The sequence below is a fragment of the Nerophis lumbriciformis genome, linkage group LG07, assembly GCF_033978685.3.
Source record: "Nerophis lumbriciformis linkage group LG07, RoL_Nlum_v2.1, whole genome shotgun sequence".
NCBI classification, from domain to species: Eukaryota; Metazoa; Chordata; class Actinopteri; order Syngnathiformes; family Syngnathidae; genus Nerophis; species Nerophis lumbriciformis.
This window is the reverse complement of record NC_084554.2, coordinates 50,416,654-50,435,000: the sequence shown is the minus strand read 5'-3', so window position 1 is coordinate 50,435,000 and position 18,347 is coordinate 50,416,654. Positions and strand designations below refer to the sequence as shown.

The window sequence follows — 18,347 nt, the reverse complement described above, 5'->3', positions numbered from 1 at the left end:
TGTTTCACGTTTTGAGTCACGCACCTGTTTTTACTAATCATGTCTGTAGTATTTAAGTTCATTGTTTTCAGTTTGTCTTTCTGGCGACATCCGCATTCATACCCCTGACACACTCTCCACACACCCTTATGACCCTTGCTGCGCTTTTTCATGCCGTTTTCTCGTCCAAGTAAGTTTTCTTCATTCATGCCATAGTTTGCAAGTTTTGTTTCATTGTTCATAGTTTCTGCCATTGTGCAAGTTTTGTGTTTATATTCAAGTTTTGTACTTCCGCCCTTGTGCGCGCCTTTTGTTTGCTTTTTTTTTGTAGTTAGTGTTAAAATAAATCATGTACTCCCCTTCACGCCACATCTGGTCCAAATCTTTTGCACCTCGGGAGAACAAACCACGCCACAGTCCTAGTCGTGACAGGTAACACCCGAATACGTTTTTCAACTTGTTTAAGTCGGGGTCCATGTAATTCATAAATGTAAGTTTCTCAATATCCGACCTGTTTTTTGAGCCTTCTAAAAAAAGAATTAGAACTTTACTTTAAAACTCTTTCTACTATGATGCTCCAAATTTAGATTATTTACGGCACTTGTGTGAGCCTATGGCTTTACATTTTGCTACATATGTATAACATAAAAAAGAATGCAATATAAAAAAAAAATATATATATATATATATATACATTCTTCTTTAGTTGCTTTATTGAGTTTACAACCCCCTGGCGCTGTTTTGCACTGTTTCTGTACTTGTTTTGATTATTATTATTATTTATTTGCTTGTATGTGAATGTTGCATATTATAAATAAAGGTTTATACAAAAAACATTTGCTTTCACATATCTCCAACAACGTTATTAACTTGCACTGCATCGACTATTTCACGTCTTTCTTAGGTAGTCCAAATATTGCTACAAATGCAGTAATATTACATTAATATCTAGTAATATAACAGTTTCATGTTCTTATTTATGCAGTTTGCACTTTAACTTCCTCAATAAATCTCCGGCTCGTTTTTTAAATAGAAAATATACTTTAAGACGACAACACAAAGCATACACAATAGATTATAATAAACAACTAAATGAGTTAATTAATTAAACATTTTTAAATATTCATACGTATTTATCCATGTGAAACAGTTAGTGGTTAAAAAAAACAACACATTTATTCGGTGTGTCTAAGAGGAGCATCGACATTTTAGTTCAAAATAAAATTAGTCAAAATATGACATTTCTCATCTACTCCATTTTATAACACTTTGTGGATTTATTTAATAAGGTTTCCTCGTGAAATATCGTCAACATTTAAATAAAAACAATTAAACTCACATTTTTGACTTATATAATCATCTCATATTTGTCAATATATTTACACAAAGTTTTCATTTTTGGCAGAGGTATATTTTCTGTCGTCTTCAGAAGTACTATATTAATAGCTAAGGGGAAATTAGATTTTCAGCACAATCCCATTCATGATCAGACAAACATTATAGGGAGACGATCATGTCCGTCCATCTCTGTCGCAGTATTTGATTGATCATGAAACTCGTGGCGCTCCTATTAATGAGCCCACACTGTGAGTGTTGCAAACGGAGGATTGTTGAGCGAATCGATCGCCGCAGTAGTGAAAACAGGGAAGAAGGACAAAAATTGGATTTCCCTGCAAAAAAAATAATTAAGTTTTGACTTGTAAACAGAAGTAGAATATTATTAAATACATTTAAAAAAAAGGCAGAACGAGCGGGACTAAAAAGTCAATAAATGGTGAGAGAATACCGTAATATGAGAAACAGGAAGTGATGATGCTCGACTATGTCACAAATTTATTACGTGTCTTCTTATTTCAAAATAAAATGTCTCTATATGACAATAACTCATCGACTCCATTTTATAACTCTTTATGGATTCAATACATTGTAAGGTTTCCTCGTGAAATATTGTCAACATTTCAATATAAACAATTCTGGGCTCCTTCACGTAGATTAACGTCGAGACATTTTTCAAGATGGCTGACATTTCTTCCTGGATGTTATAGATAGTATGAGAATGTGTGAGCTGCTGCCTGCTCTTCTTTACTCGTATATAATAATCTCATATTTGTCAAGATATTTACACAAAGTTTGCATTTTTGGCAGAGATATCTTTTCTGCCGTCTTCATATCCGTCCATCTTTGTCGCATCATTCGATTGATCATGAAACTCGTGGCGCTCCTGTTATGAGCCCACGCTACGACTGTTGCAAACGGAGGATTGTTGAGCGAATTGATCGCCGCAGTAGTGAAAAACAGCAAAAATAAGCCAGGGGAGAAAGACATCAATTGGATTTCCAGGCAAAAAATGTAAGTGTTGATTTGTAAACTGTCACGTTCAAACACTGAGGACATCTATTAAACAAGACAAAAGGCAAGGAATCAAACAGAGACAGAATTCAATTTGGACTCAATATTGAGGAGAGACATGGCCACTGCACTCTCTGTACAGTCCTGCACCACGCTCTGACGAAGAAGGTTTTCGTCACCTCCTTTATTCAGATGTTCAATGTTCACGCACCAACACATGTCACAGCAGGAATGGGAAGTATGTAAAACAGTCATTGTTTTCGGTCGCTTTGAAGTCCAAGAAGAGGATTTCTCGGGCTTGGGCTCTTCCTGGATCCAGCTGGGGCAGGTGTTGGAGGACAATGGATAACCCCTCCCGTCTCCTGACCACAGTTGCTTCAAAAGGGCAGCGGGTCGTAAATAGCGTTGACTTCAAAGAGAGTTCGTTTAACACTTCAAAGAGAGTTCCTCTGGAAGTTGAGCAGATCCTGCCATCTGTCCGTGTTGAAATCACAGTGGAGTTTTACGAGCCTTCTTCCTCTTGTTAGGCCTCGAAAGACAGCATTCATAATACAACGTTTCTTTTGTGATAACTTACAATTATTCCAACATAAACAGAAGTAGAATAGTAGTAAATATATTTTAAAAAGGCCAAACGAGCGGGACTAAAAAGTCGATAAATGGCAAGAGAAGACGGTAATATGAGAAACAGTGATGGAAGTGATGATGCTCGACTACGTCACGCATTTATTACATGTGTCTAAGAGGAGCATCAACATTTTATTTCAAAATAAAATTCCTCTGAATCACAATAACAATAACAAAGTTTGCATTTTTGGCAGAGCTATCTTTTTCTGTCGTCTTCATGCCCGTCCATATCTGATCGCTTTATTTGATTGATCATGAAACTCGTGGCGCTCCTGCAAACGGAGGATTGTTTCGCCGCAGTAGTGAAAACAAGCAAAAAAGGAGCCAGGGAAGAAGGACAAAAATTGGATTTCCCCGGCAAAACAGTGAAGTTTTGACAGGTAAACAGAAGTAGAATGGTAGTAAATACATTCAAAAAAGGATAACACGTCAAAATGCCAAATATCGGCAAGGATAATCGGTTGATCTGTACTGCGCATCATGGGGGAACATATCATGTTAAGGGAAAATTGTCATTATATTTTTCTAAGTGCCAGAGCAGGATGGGGCTAGAAAAACACTTCATACATCTCACTAATTCATGCAAAATTTCATACTTGCCAACCCTCCCGGATTTTCCGGGAGACTCCCGAAATTCAGCGCCTCTCCCGAAAACCTCCCGGGACAAATTTTCTCCGAGGCCACGCCCCCTCCAGCTCCATGCGGACCTGAGTCCGCTTTACCACGTTATAAACAGCGTGCCCGCCCAATCACGTTATAACTGTAGAATGATGGAGGGCGAGTTCTTGGTTTCTTATGTGGGTTTATTGTTAGGCAGTTTCATTAACGTCCTCCCAGCGCGGCAACAACACACAACAGCAGCAGTCACGTTTTCGTCTACCGTAAAGCAGTTGGTCTGCCGTAAACAGCGATGTTGTGACACTCTTAAACAGGACAATACTGCCATCCATAACATATACGGCTTTTAGAGAGTGCAGTGCACAACTGCGCACACAACAAGGAGACGAAGCAGAAGAACGAGGAAGAAATACGCTTTGTTGCACCTTTCCTGCCTGAGTCCGGCGATTAGTTGTGTCGGGAGGCAGATATTTACATATATCCGAATTTAAGTGTTACTTCTTTTTATTTCATAGTCATATTACAAAACAGCTAGTGTTTTTCTTCCAAATGTGGTCTTTTGGTTGTCTGCAAAACTGTGTGCTTAACCTTGAGTGAGGAATGTTAGAGACAGAGATAACAAGCATGTGTTTTGGCTAGAGAGACATGACTGCCAGGGGGGGGAGGAAGAGAGACTTAAGAGGAGAGGGGGATTGGTCGGGGTGGAGGCAGACCATCTTGGCGGCGCGATTGAATGTTCTATGCTGGACTGGTCTCAATGTATATGCAAAGCTTTGCAAATATATTACAAAATACCTATTCTGTCTCTGGTGGTTTTTCTACTCAGCTTTAAGTGTCATAAAGAGCTTGGGAGCGACTTGTGACTTGAATTCCCTGGGAGAACAACTGGTCCAAAACGCAACAGATTTGCAAATCTTGCTTTATTGATTGCTTGCACACAGCCAATCCAACACAAAACAAACTAGTCCCCGCCCGCACTCACGCTACCGCTCCCTCTCTTCTCTCGCCCACACACTCACCTCACATGCTCACCTATTAAAGGGCCACACACACACATACGCTACTCTCATAACAGCTTGTAAGTTCCAAGCCGCAGCTGCGATTGGACCTGGATAGCCTCCGGGAAGAAGTAGTGGACTACCAAGTGCTTGGCACTGAAGATCTTCCCCAGGAAGCAAAGATTGACCGGTTTTGGGCCATGCTAGGGAGAGATGGAAGATTCCGGACTCTAATGCATTTGATGAAAGCACTTTTGTGCGTGCCACACAGCAATGCATCATCAGAGAGGGTGTTCGGCATGGTTAGAAAAATAGTGACAGAGAATAGAACAAGGATGGACAATTCAACCCTTAACTCAACAATGAGTAGATGAGTGTTATGTGTGTGTATATGTGTAAATAAATGAACACTGGAATTCAAGTATTTCTTTTATTTATATATACATATATATCCATCCATCCATCCATTTTCTACCGCTTATTCCCTTTGGGGTCGCGGGGGGGCGCTGGAGCCTATCTCACCTACAATCGGGCGGAAGGCGGGGTACACTCTGGACAAGTCGCCACCTCATCGCATACATATATATATAAATAATAAATAAATATATATATATATATATATATATATATATATATATATATATATATAGCTAGAATTAACTGAAAGTCAAGTATTTCTTAGATATATATATATATATAAAATACTTGACTTGGTGAATTCTCGCTGTAAATATACTCCTCCCCTCTTAACCACGCCCCTAACCACGCCCCCGCCCCAACCACGCCCCCCGCCCCAGCCCCAACCACGCCTCCCCACCCCCCGAAATCGGAGGTCTCAAGGTTGGCAAGTATGTGCAAAATGTCCCCCTTTGCACAGCACATGATCCACGTATTGGGAGGGATTATACTGTGCCAAAAGAAAAGAAGGTTACCGCGGCAACACCAGAGGTGCTGCCAACAAATCCACAGCGTGAGAGAAGAGTTTCCAAACGGAGATGATGTCACACATAACCATACTTGCCAACCCTCCCGAAATTCAGCGCCTCTCCCGAAAACCTCCCGGGACAAATTTTCTCCCGAAAAACTCCCGAAATTCAGGCGGACCTGAGTGACGTGTTGACAACACACAACAACGGTGTCTACCGTAAAGCAGTTCGTCTGCCGTAAACAGCAACGTTGTGACACTTTTAAACAGGACAATACTGCCATCTACTGTACATGCATATGTGACCCACCCATAATGTGTCACATTTTTGTGTTGATTTATTTATTTCATTTTGTGGTTTGAATTCGTTTTTGGAGCTGTCATTACACATTTATCAGTATTCACATTGGTCAATAGGGGGCAGTAGGGCGTTTCTTCCCAATTGAATGCTATCGCCTGCAGACCGGAAGTGTCTTGTCATTCTGATGAGCGCGACCAGTCTGTGAACAATTGAAACGTCCTGTGTGCTTTTTCCTCCTGTATAACAGGTTAGTTTTGGTGAATCAACTCACTGAATAATATCCATGTGATCTTTATAAGTTTAAGTACACATTCTGATGGTGGAGCCTAACTCTAAAGTGTTTGTGAGTTGTAGTTTGTAAATGAACACTGAAATTCAAGTATTTATTTTATTTATATATATATATATATATATATATATATATATATATATATATATTTATATATATATATATACATCTAGCAAAGCTGAATTTGACCAAGCAACCCTCCCGTACCAAAAAGCCCTTGATGAAAGCGGATACAATTTCACCCTCACCTATGAACCCACGCCAGGAAACCAGCCAAAAAAGAACAGAAAACGGAACGACATCATCTGGTACAACCCCCCATACAGCAAAAACGTCTCAACGAACATTGGACACAAATTCCTCAATCTGATTGACAAACACTTTCCCAAAGACAACATCCTAAGAAAAGTATTCAACAAGAACAACATTAAATTGAGCTACAGCTGCATGAACAATATACGACAAATCATCTCAAACCACAACAAAACAATTGCAAATGAGCCGTCGGCCCTCAGACAGAACGACTCCAAAACCAACAAAGGATGTAATTGTCGAAAGAAACCTGATTGCCCTCTCAACGGGGGGTGCTTACAAACATCAGTTGTCTACCAATCTAAGGTAATACGCAAGGACATTAACACATCCGACACATATGTAGGATTAACCGAGGGAGAATTCAAAACCAGATGGAACAATCACAAGGCTTCTTTCAGGAACAAAAACCTGCGAAATACCACAGAACTCAGCAAACACATTTGGGACCTCAAAGACAATAATGTTGAATATTCAATAACATGGCAAATTCTTGCATCCAGCACACCTTACAATAGTGGTAATAAAAGATGCAACCTATGCTTGAAAGAGAAACTGTTTATTATTTACCGTCCAGACCTGTCATCCCTCAACAAGCGCAGCAAAATTGTAACAGCATGCCGCCATAGACGGAAACACCTCCTAGGTAACACATGAGCCAATCACCACGCCCCTAGGCCAGCCTGTACCCACCCACTCTGTGCCCTATATAAACCATGGTATGCGAATGCTCCCATTAAAATCTCCTGACGATTGAGGGTACCCCCCCTCATGAAACAGGCCTGTAGAGATGAAATAGTCTTGTGATTTTTTCCCACACATACATATATATATATATATATATATATATATATATATATATATATATATATAACTAGAATTTACTGAAAGTCAAGTATTTCTTATATATATATATATATATCTATCTCTTAACCACGCCCCCGCCCCCCACCTCCCGAAATCGGAGGTCTCAAGGTTGGCAAGTATGCCTTAACTCAACAATGAGTAGATGAGTGTTATGTGTGTGTATATGTGTAAATAAATGAACACTGAAATTCAAGTATTTATTTTATTTATACATACATATATATATAATAAAATAAATATATATATATATATATATATATATATATATATAGCTAGAATTCACTGAAAGTCAAGTATTTCTTAGATATATATATATATATATATATATATATATATATATATATATATATGAAATACTTGACTTGGTGAATTCTAGCTGTAAATATACTCCTCCCCTCTTAACCACGCCCCCGCCCCGACCACGCCTCCCCACCGCCCCACCCTCCACCTCCCGAAATCGGAGGTCTCAAGGTTGGCAAGTATGCCTTAACTCAACAATGAGTAGATGAGTGTTATGTGTGTGTATATGTGTAAATAAATGAACACTGAAATTCAAGTATTTATTTTATTTATACATACATATATATATAATAAAATAAATATATATATATATATATATATATATATATATATATATATATATATATATATATATATATATAGCTAGAATTCACTGAAAGTCAAGTATTTCTTAGATATATATATATATGAAATACTTGACTTGGTGAATTCTAGCTGTAAATATACTCCTCCCCTCTTAACCACGCCCCCCGCCCCGACCACGCCTCCCCACCCCCCCCACCCCCCCCCACCCTCCACCTCCCGAAATCGGAGGTCTCAAGGTTGGCAAGTATGTGCAAAATGTCCCCCTTTGCACAGCACATGATCCACGTATTGGGAGGGATTATACTGTGCCAAAAGAAAAGAAGGTTACCGCGGCAACACCAGAGGTGCTGCCAACAAATCCACAGCGTGAGAGAAGAGTTTCCAAACGGAGATGATGAAAAGAGTCACACATAACTTCAATATGTCAACAAACGGCGGCCATGTTGGCAGCATTGCACCAAAGATTGGTTATTAATGAGATATATCATGAAATATTACCCCAACTTTCTTTGTAGGCACAAACACAAAAGCTGGTTTTCCGTGTGAGCTCACAGGTTTTTGCTCCTGGAGAAATAGAAATCGACGCCTCGGTCCCGACGCTGTCTGGGCGTGTGCGACGGACCTTTCGTGCCTCTCGCCGCGCCGCCGCCCTGGAAAAGGAGCCGGAACTTACAGAAACTTGTTCCTTCCACGTCAAGTGACTTCGGGAACGGGCTTACCGCTCTCTTGTTGGCGTGTCGGCTCCACTCGGGCGCCACCACGACGGGGGAGGGGTACGTCCGGCCGAGGGACACGTCGGCGTGGGCCAGCGCCGCCGTGCTGAGGGTCCACGGCGTGTGGACGTCAGAACCCGGGATTTTCTGCAGCTCGGGAACCCAGAGCCGCACGTAGTCCCCCTGAGGACACACCCACATCCCGCGTCATGTGACACAACAACAACAACAACAACGTGCTAAACGTACGTCAGGGTCGTAGTCCAGGCCTTGTTTGATCATGTTGAACTTCCTGTTCTCTCTGGGGTCGTTTCCTGCGCCCGCGCTGTACAGCCAGTTGCCATAGTTACTGCACACGTCATGGTCCACCTTCAATGGCATCACCATCACAACATTAGCGACACACTTCAAGGGAATGTTGCAACCATAAAGGCGTGTTTATCGAGAAGTGTCCCAACTACAACCAAAAGCGTCGTTTTAAATATCGAACAGTTGACTTACGACAAATCTACCGCCATGTTGTGGACAATCTGATCAATGACCATGAATTGCACTTTAAAGTGTGCACAGCATAGCATTGTTTATCTATGACCCAATCCAAGCAACATTCCCCACTCATGGCGCAACTAAACCAAAAGAGAAAATCCACACACGTGGTCACTGAACTTTGTGGATATTATAAAACTCACTCAAATGTTGTGGACCTGTGACGCCAACAAAACAACTCACTCAAATGTTGTGGACCTGTGACGCCAACAAAACAACTCACTCAAATGTTGTGGACATGTGACGCCAACAAAACAACACACTCAAATGTTGTGGACCTGTGACGCCAACAAAACAACTCACTCAAATGTTGTGGACATGTGACGCCAACAAAACACAACTCACTCAAATGTTGTGGACATGTGACGCCAACAAAACACAACTCACTCAAATGTTGTGGACCTGTGACGCCAACAAAACAACTCACTCAAATGTTGTGGACATGTGACGCCAACAAAACAACACACTCAAATGTTGTGGACCTGTGACGCCAACAAAACAACTCACTCAAATGTGGACATGTGACGCCAACAAAACAACACACTCAAATGTTGTGGACCTGTGACGCCAACAAAACAACTCACTCAAATGTTGTGGACATGTGACGCCAACAAAACACAACTCACTCAAATGTTGTGGACATGTGACGCCAACAAAACAACTCACTCAAATGTTGTGGACAAGTGACGCCTACAAAACAACTCACTCAAATGTTGTGGACATGTGACGCCAACAAAACAACTCACTCAAATGTTGTGGACATGTGACGCCAACAAAACAACTCACTCAAATGTTGTGGACATGTGACGCCAACAAAACAACTCACTCAAATGTTGTGGACATGTGACGCCAACAAAACAACTCACTGAAATGTTGTGGACAAGTGACGCCAACAAAACAACTCACTCAAATGTTGTGGACATGTGACGCCAACTAATCACAACTCACTCTAATCTTGTGCACATGGGACGCCAACAAAACAACTCACTCAAATGTTGTGGACATGTGACGCCAACAAAACAACTCAGTGAAATGTTGTGGACAAGTGACGCCAACAAAACAACTCACTCAAATGTTGTGGACAAGTGACGCCAACATAACAACTCACTCAAATGTTGTGGACATGTGACGGCAACAAAACAACTCACTCAAATGTTGTGGACAAGTGACGCCTACAAAACAACTCACTCAAATGTTGTGGACATGTGACGCCAACAAAACAACTCACTCAAATGTTGTGGACAAGTGACGCCTACAAAACAACTCACTCAAATGTTGTGGACATGTGACGCCAACAAAACAACTCACTCAAATGTTGTGGACATGTGACGCCAACAAAACAACTCACTCAAATGTTGTGGACAAGTGACGCCTACAAAACAACTCACTCAAATGTTGTGGACATGTGACGCCAACAAAACAACTCACTCAAATGTTGTGGACATGTGACGCCAACAAAACAACTCACTCAAATGTTGTGGACATGTGACGCCAACAAAACAACTCACTCAAATGTTGTGGACATGTGACGCCAACAAAACAACTCACTGAAATGTTGTGGACAAGTGACGCCAACAAAACAACTCACTCAAATGTTGTGGACTTGTGACGCCAACAAAACAACTCACTCAAATGTTGTGGACATGTGACGCCAACAAAACAACTCACTCAAATGTTGTGGACATGTGACGCCAACAAAACAACTCACTCAAATGTTGTGGACTTGTGACGCCAACAAAACAACTCACTCAAATGTTGTGGACATGTGACGCCAACAAAACAACTCACTCAAATGTTGTGGACATGTGACGCCAACAAAACAACTCACTCAAATGTTGTGGACATGTGACGCCAACTAATCACAACTCACTCTAATCTTGTGCACATGGGACGCCAACAAAACAACTCACTCAAATGTTATGGACATGTGACGCCAACTAATCACAACTCACTCAAATGTGGACATGTGACGCCAACTAAACAACTCACTCAAATGTGGACAAGTGACGCCAACAAAACAACTCACTCAAATGTTGTGGACATGTAACGCCAACTAATCACAACTCACTCTAATCTTCTGCACATGTGACGCCAACAAAACAACACATAGTTCAAAACTGCTGATTGGAATGAGCGTTGCTCTGGTCCAGTTAAAGCAGTGTGTCATGACTGGGTCTTGGATGTGTGCTTTTCCGGGATGCAACGGAAAGTTGGCTCGGGCGAGACGGGAATGAAGGTACATGATTTATTTATTATTATCAAAAAAAAAGGAATAAATGAAAAGCACGCACAGTGGCGGAGAACAAACTATGAAAAAACAAAAAGACTATAAACATGGAACAAAAACTTACTTGGCTTAGACAAAAATAGTTGCATGAAGAATGGACATGGGAGGAAGTGCCAGGCATGGACAGAGCATAAATGTGGTGAGGTCGTCAGAACGACAAACTGAAAAGAATGAACTTAAATACCATGGACATGATTAGTGAAAGCAGGTGCGTGACGTGACAGGTGAAAACTAATGGTTGCTACGGTGACAAACAAGAGTGCACAATGAGTCCAAACGTGGAACAGGTGAAACTAATGGGGTAATCATGGAAACAAGACAAGGGAGTGAAAAGCCAGAAACTAAACAAAACATGACTTAAAACAAAACATGATTACACAGACATGACACAGTGGTTCTCAACCTTTTTTCAGTGATGTACCCCCTGCATACCTGCCAACTTTTGAAATCAGAAAAACCTAGTAGCCAGGGTCCAGGGGCCGCAGGCCCCCGGTAGGTCCAGGACAAAGTCCTGGTGGGGGGTTCAGGTTCGCCTCCCCGACGCAAAATGATTATTAGCATTCAGACAGGTTAAAATGGACTGGATCCACTATGGACTGGACTCTCACAATATTATGTTAGATCCACTATGGACTGGACTCTCACACTATTATGTTAGATCCACTATGGACTGGACTCTCACACTATTATGTTAGACCCACTATGGACTGGACTCTCACAATATTATGTTAGATCCACTATGGACTGGACTCTCACAATATTATGTTAGATCCACTATGGACTGGACTCTCACAATATTATGTTAGATCCACTATGGACTGGACTCTCACACTATTATGTTAGATCCACTATGGACTGGACTCTCACACTATTATGTTAGATCCACTATGGACTGGACTCTCACAATATTATGTTAGATCCACTATGGACTGGACTCTCACACTATTATGTTAGATCCACTATGGACTGGACTCTCACAATATTATGTTAGATCCACTATGGACTGGACTCTCACACTATTATGTTAGATCCACTATGGACTGGACTCTCACACTATTATGTTAGACCCACTATGGACTGGACTCTCACAATATTATGTTAGATCCACTATGGACTGGACTCTCACAATATTATGTTAGATCCACTATGGACTGGACTCTCACAATATTATGTTAGATCCACTATGGACTGGACTCTCACACTATTATGTTAGATCCACTATGGACTGGACTCTCACACTATTATGTTAGATCCACTATGGACTGGACTCTCACACTATTATGTTAGATCCACTATGGACTGGACTCTCACAATATTATGTTAGATCCACTATGGACTGGACTCTCACACTACTATGTTAGATACACTATGGACTGGACTCTCACAATATTATGTTAGATCCACTATGGACTGGACTCTCACACTATTATGTTAGATCCACTATGGACTGGACTCTCACACTATTATGTTAGACCCACTATGGACTGGACTCTCACAATATTATGTTAGATACACTATGGACTGGACTCTCACAATATTATGTTAGATCCACTATGGACTGGACTCTCACACTATTATGTTAGACCCACTATGGACTGGACTCTCACAATATTATGTTAGATACACTATGGACTGGACTCTCACAATATTATGTTAGATCCACGATGGACTGGACTCTCACAATATTATGTTAGATCCACTATGGACTGGACTCTCACACTATTATGTTAGATACACTATGGACTGGACTCTCACAATATTATGTTAGATCCACTATGGACTGGACTCTTACACTATTATGTTAGATCCACTATGGACTGGACTCTTACACTATTATGTTAGATCCACTATGGACTGGACTCTCGCTATTATGTTAGATCCACTATGGACTGGACTCTCACACTATTATGTTAGACCCACTATGGACTGGACTCTCACAATATTATGTTAGATCCACTATGGACTGGACTCTCACAATATTATGTTAGATCCACTATGGACTGGACTCTCACACTATTATGTTAGATCCACTATGGACTGGACTCTTACACTATTATGTTAGACCCACTATGGATTGGACTCTCACACTATTATGTTAGATCCACTATGGACTGGACTCTCACACTATTATGTTAGATCCACTATGGACTGGACTCTTACACTATTACATACCTGCCAACTTTTGAAATCAGAAAAACCTAGTAGCCAGGGTCCAGGGGCCGCAGGCCCCGGTAGGTCCAGGACAAAGTCCTGGTGGGGGGTTCAGGTTCGCCTCCCCGACGCAAAATGATTATTAGCATTCAGACAGGTTAAAATGTTGCTAAAACCATCACTTTTCTATCAGTCACAGTGACTTTTCAAAACAAAAATATTACAGCAAAAATCATATGGGTTGATTGACATGTTTATTCTGTAAGCTAACTTCAATAGTTTGAAATTATTTTGACAGTTAATGCCAGTTATCCTGTCAACCTTTCACAAGACTTCAATTTGTTAATTGAAAGTATAAACAGTATAAACACTTTTTACAGTAAACAAATGGTAAAACAGTACTAAACAATTCCATTAAAAAAAAAAATTGGTGTCATTATTAACTTTCTGTCCAAGCTTGTATAATCTACTGCCTTGTTCAATTGTATAAAATATTCTGTGCCTAAAATTCACATTTCTATCACAATTATCATACTGTAAACATGGTAAGCTAACTTCATTAAAATTAATAGTCCTGTCAATAGCATGGAATTACAATTCAAATGTAGTTTTTTTTGTAAGCCTTTCAAAAGAATTCAAAATATGAAAAATTCATGAAAATTAATTTAAGCCATCAGACACTTGAAAAGTGGCACATCACATCTCTAATGTAATCATTTGAACTTTTCAACAGAAATAGCACTGCAAAAATATTAAGGACATACTTCTGTATTTTGGTAGTTATGCTGTCAACATTTAACAAGATTTCTTCAACTTGGACTTGAAAGCATAAATAGTATAAACACTTTTAACAGTATAACAGTACTAAACAATTCCAATAGATAACATTGGTGGCATTACCTTTTTGTGGCTAAAATCCGAAAAACGTTGAAAGTTTTCCACTAATTCCTCCGTGTCCGATCGAAAAATCTTGTCTGCACAAGGTGCAATTCGCGTAGTTTTCACCCTTTTTGGAACGGATAATTATTCCCGGATAGGCTTTTGAATATTCTTCACGGAATGACTGCAGTTTTCTTTTCGGTTTAAGACTCGTTTGCGATTTTTCTCCGGCTGATTCCATGATCGTTCGCTCGTTTGGAAACAATGGCAACTGGTGCCTCGTGCTTGGCAGCGGTGCTATAAATAGCCTCGCGCATGGCATTCGGAATGGCTCGATAGGAAGTTACGGGAAGCAGTGTCGATTGTCATTGTTGTTACGCGATTTTGTGAATAAAACTTAAAAAAAAAAAAAAAAATTTAATTAATGAAAAACCGTATTTTTTATCACTGCAACCGTAACCCGGAATAGGTTGATGAAAACCGTACTAATTACGGGAAAACCGGAGTAGTTGGCAGGTATGCCCCTGTGAATTTTTTTTAAATTCCAGTACCCCCTAATCAGAGCAAAGCATTTTTGGTTGAAAAAAAAGAGATAAAGAATTAAAATACAACACTATGTCATCAGTTTCTGATTTATTAAATTGTATAACAGTGCAAAAATATTGCTCATTTGTAGTGGTCTTTCTTGAACTATTTTGAAAAAAAGATAGTTTTTTTTTAATATTTATAAAGGATTTTTGAATTGTTGCTATTTTTGAATATTTAAAAAAAATCTCACGTACCCCTTGACATACCTTCAAGCATACTTGTCAACCTTGAGACCTCCGATTTCGGGAGGTGGGGGGCGAGGGGCGTGGTCAGGGGCGGGGCGTGGTTGGGGGCGTGGTTAAGAGGGGAGGAGTATATTGACAGCTAGAATTCACCAAGTCAAGTATTTCATACATATATATATATATATATATATATATATATCTACATCCTGAAAATATGCAAACAAAACTGTGTTTAGATAATTGATACTTCAAACTTGCATAAATAAATCTTAAGGAATATAACATAACTTGGCTTCTGAGAGCTTCAAAATGTAATGAATAAAATGCTAAAGTTGTTGATAAACAAGCAATTATTTTAACAATTAAATATGGTCATTTTAAATCAATTATGATCATTTAAAATTAATTATTTCAAATATGTTTATTTTAATGTATAATTCTATGGCTGGATGTAATAAGGAGTCAGAAAAAATACAAATAAAAATACAATTCATTTTGATGTTTTTAGCAAAATATAGTAAAAATGTATTTGTATTTTTTTTAAATTTTTTTTTTATTAATAAATATATTTGTTTTTAGGTAAGATAAACATAATAATACAATTTGTCTCTAGTCTGGATGATTTAGTTCTTGTCACCCTGTTGTCCTCCCGTCATGAAAAAAGGCTGTCCTCACTCAGGTCCGCATGGAGCTGGAGGGGGCGTGGCCTCCAGTTCCGGCTGAAAATCGGGAGATTTTCGGGAGAATATTTGTCCCGGTAGGTTTTCGGGAGAGGCGCTGAATTTCGGGAGTCTCCCGGAAAATTCGGGAGGGTTGGCAAGTATGACCTTCAAGTACCCCCAGGGGTACGCGTACCCCCATTTGAGAACCACTGAGTTAAAGTACCAATGATTGTCGCACACACACTAGATGTGGGGAAATTATTTTCTTCATTTGACCCATCACCTTTGATCACCCCCTGGGAGGTGAGGGGAAAAGTGAGCAGCAGCGGTGGCCACGCCCGGGAATCATTTTTGGTGATTTAACCCCCAATTCCAACTCTTGAGTGCCAAGCAGGGAGGTAATGGCTCCCATTTTTATAGTCTTGATGTATGGGTTGGGTAGAGCTGGGAGCACTCAGACTTTGGCGATGTCGGGATTTTATCGCAAATCGGACAACATCACGGAGAAGGTTTCCACTCTGCGACGCGGAATTACGACCAATTCCAGGAGCCAGAACGGACAATTAAAGCAGACAAACCTTTGGAATGTTTGCTCCCCTAACCAAAAACAATCCCTATCTATAAAACCCAAAACCAGTTAAGTTGTGTAAATGGTAAATAAAAAGAGAATACAATGATTTGCAACTTATATTCAATTGAATAGACTACAAAGACGAAATATTTAATGTTTGAATTGAAAAACTATTTTTTTTCCCCCCAAATAATCATTAACATAGAATTTAATAGCAGCAACACATTGCAAAAAAGGCATTTTTACCACTGTGTTACATGGGCTTTCCTTTTAACAACACTCAGTAAACGTTTGGGAACTGAGGAGACACATTTTTTAAGCTTCTCAGGTGGAATTCTTTCCCATTCTTGCTTGATGTACAGCTTAAGTTGTTCAACAGTCTCCGTTGTGGTATTTTAGGCTTCATAATGCGCCACACATTTTCAATGGGAGACAGGTCTGGACTACAGACAGGCCAGTCTAGTACCCGCACTCTTTTACTATGAAGCCACGCTGTTGTAACACGTGGCTTGGCATTGTCTTGCTGAAATAAGCAGGGGCGTCCATGATAACGGTGCTTGGATAGCAACATATGTTGCTCCAAAACCTGTATGTACCTTTCAGCATTAATGGTGCCTTCACAGATGTGTAAGTTACCCATGTCTTGGGCACTAATACACCCCCATACCATCACACATGCTGGCTTTTACATTTTGCGCCTATGGTTCTTTTCCTCTTTGGTCCGGAGGACACGACGTCCACAGTTTCCAAAAACAATTTGAAATGTGGACTCGTCAGACCACAGAACTATTTTTACGCTTTGCATCAGTCCATCTTAGATGAGCTCGGGCCCAGCCAAGCCGGCGGCGTTTCTGGGTGTTGTTGATAAATGGCTTCCGCTTTGCATAGTAGAGTTTTAACTTGCACTTACAGATGTAGCGACCAACTGTAGTTACTGAAAGTGGTTGTCTGAAGTGTTCCTGAGCCCATGTGGTGATATCCTTTACACACCGATGTCGCTTTTTGGCTTACGTGCAGTAATTTCTCCAGATTCTCTGAACCTTTTGATGATATTACGGAGCGTAGATGGTGAAATCCTTAAATTCCTTGCAATAGCTGGTTGAGAAATGTTGTTTTTAAACAATTTGCTCAGGCATTCGTTGACAAAGTGGTGACCCTCGCCCCCGTCCTTGTTTGTGAACGACTGAGCATTTCATGGAAGCTGCTTTTATACCCAATCATGGCACCCACCTGTTCCCAATTAGCCTGTTCACCTGTGGGATGTTCCAAATAAGTGTTTGATGAGCATTCCTCAACTTTCTCAGTCTTTTTTGCCACTTGTGCCAGCTTTTTTGACAAATTCCAAGTGAGCTAATATTTGCAAAAAATAAAGTTTTCTAGCTCGAACATTAAGGATCTTGTCTTTGCAATCTATTCAATTGAATATAAGTTGAAAAGTATTTGTTGTATTCTCTTTTTATTTACCATTTACACAACGTGACAACTTCACTGCTTTTGGGGTTTGTCAATATTCTCATCCTACAGTTTTGTATCCCATGTTAGAAATGAAGGCATCATCATCATCACACAGTACTAGTCCAGTTCTTACCAAAAGGTACTCAAAGAACTCGGCTCCCATCCTCCAGTCCAAGCCCAGGTCCTTGGTGAGGAAGCTCGCCACGTTCTGGCGCCCCCTGTTGGACATGAAGCCCGTGGCCGCCAGCTCCCTCATGTTGGCGTCCACAAAGGGGACTCCGGTGCGTCCCTCTGGACACAAAAGTAAGATGTGAAGACGTCACCACATGGGAAGTAGCGCCGTGCAAACCTTTCCATGCGCTGAAAAGACCCATGTCCTGTTTCCAGGGAACGGACTTATCCTGAAGTCCTGCGGGGAGAACACCAAACATTCCGGATT

General features: G+C 40.4%; 1 protein-coding gene across 1 annotated transcript in view; it reads right to left on the bottom strand.

Annotated features, from left to right (window-relative positions):
* Nucleotides 1-8,079: 8,079 nt before the first annotated feature.
* The window catches only part of cry-dash (cryptochrome DASH), a 29,685-nt gene continuing 19,417 nt past the window's right edge, over nucleotides 8,080-18,347 (bottom strand). The window contains exons 10-14 of the mRNA XM_061964899.2: nucleotides 18,258-18,317; nucleotides 18,042-18,199; nucleotides 8,834-8,953; nucleotides 8,591-8,767; nucleotides 8,080-8,521 (exon numbers count right to left, since the gene is read on the bottom strand). Of these exons, the coding sequence (XP_061820883.1) occupies nucleotides 8,420-8,521; nucleotides 8,591-8,767; nucleotides 8,834-8,953; nucleotides 18,042-18,199; nucleotides 18,258-18,317 (617 nt within the window). The 3' untranslated portion in view covers nucleotides 8,080-8,419. The remainder of the gene's footprint in view (nucleotides 8,522-8,590; nucleotides 8,768-8,833; nucleotides 8,954-18,041; nucleotides 18,200-18,257; nucleotides 18,318-18,347) is intronic.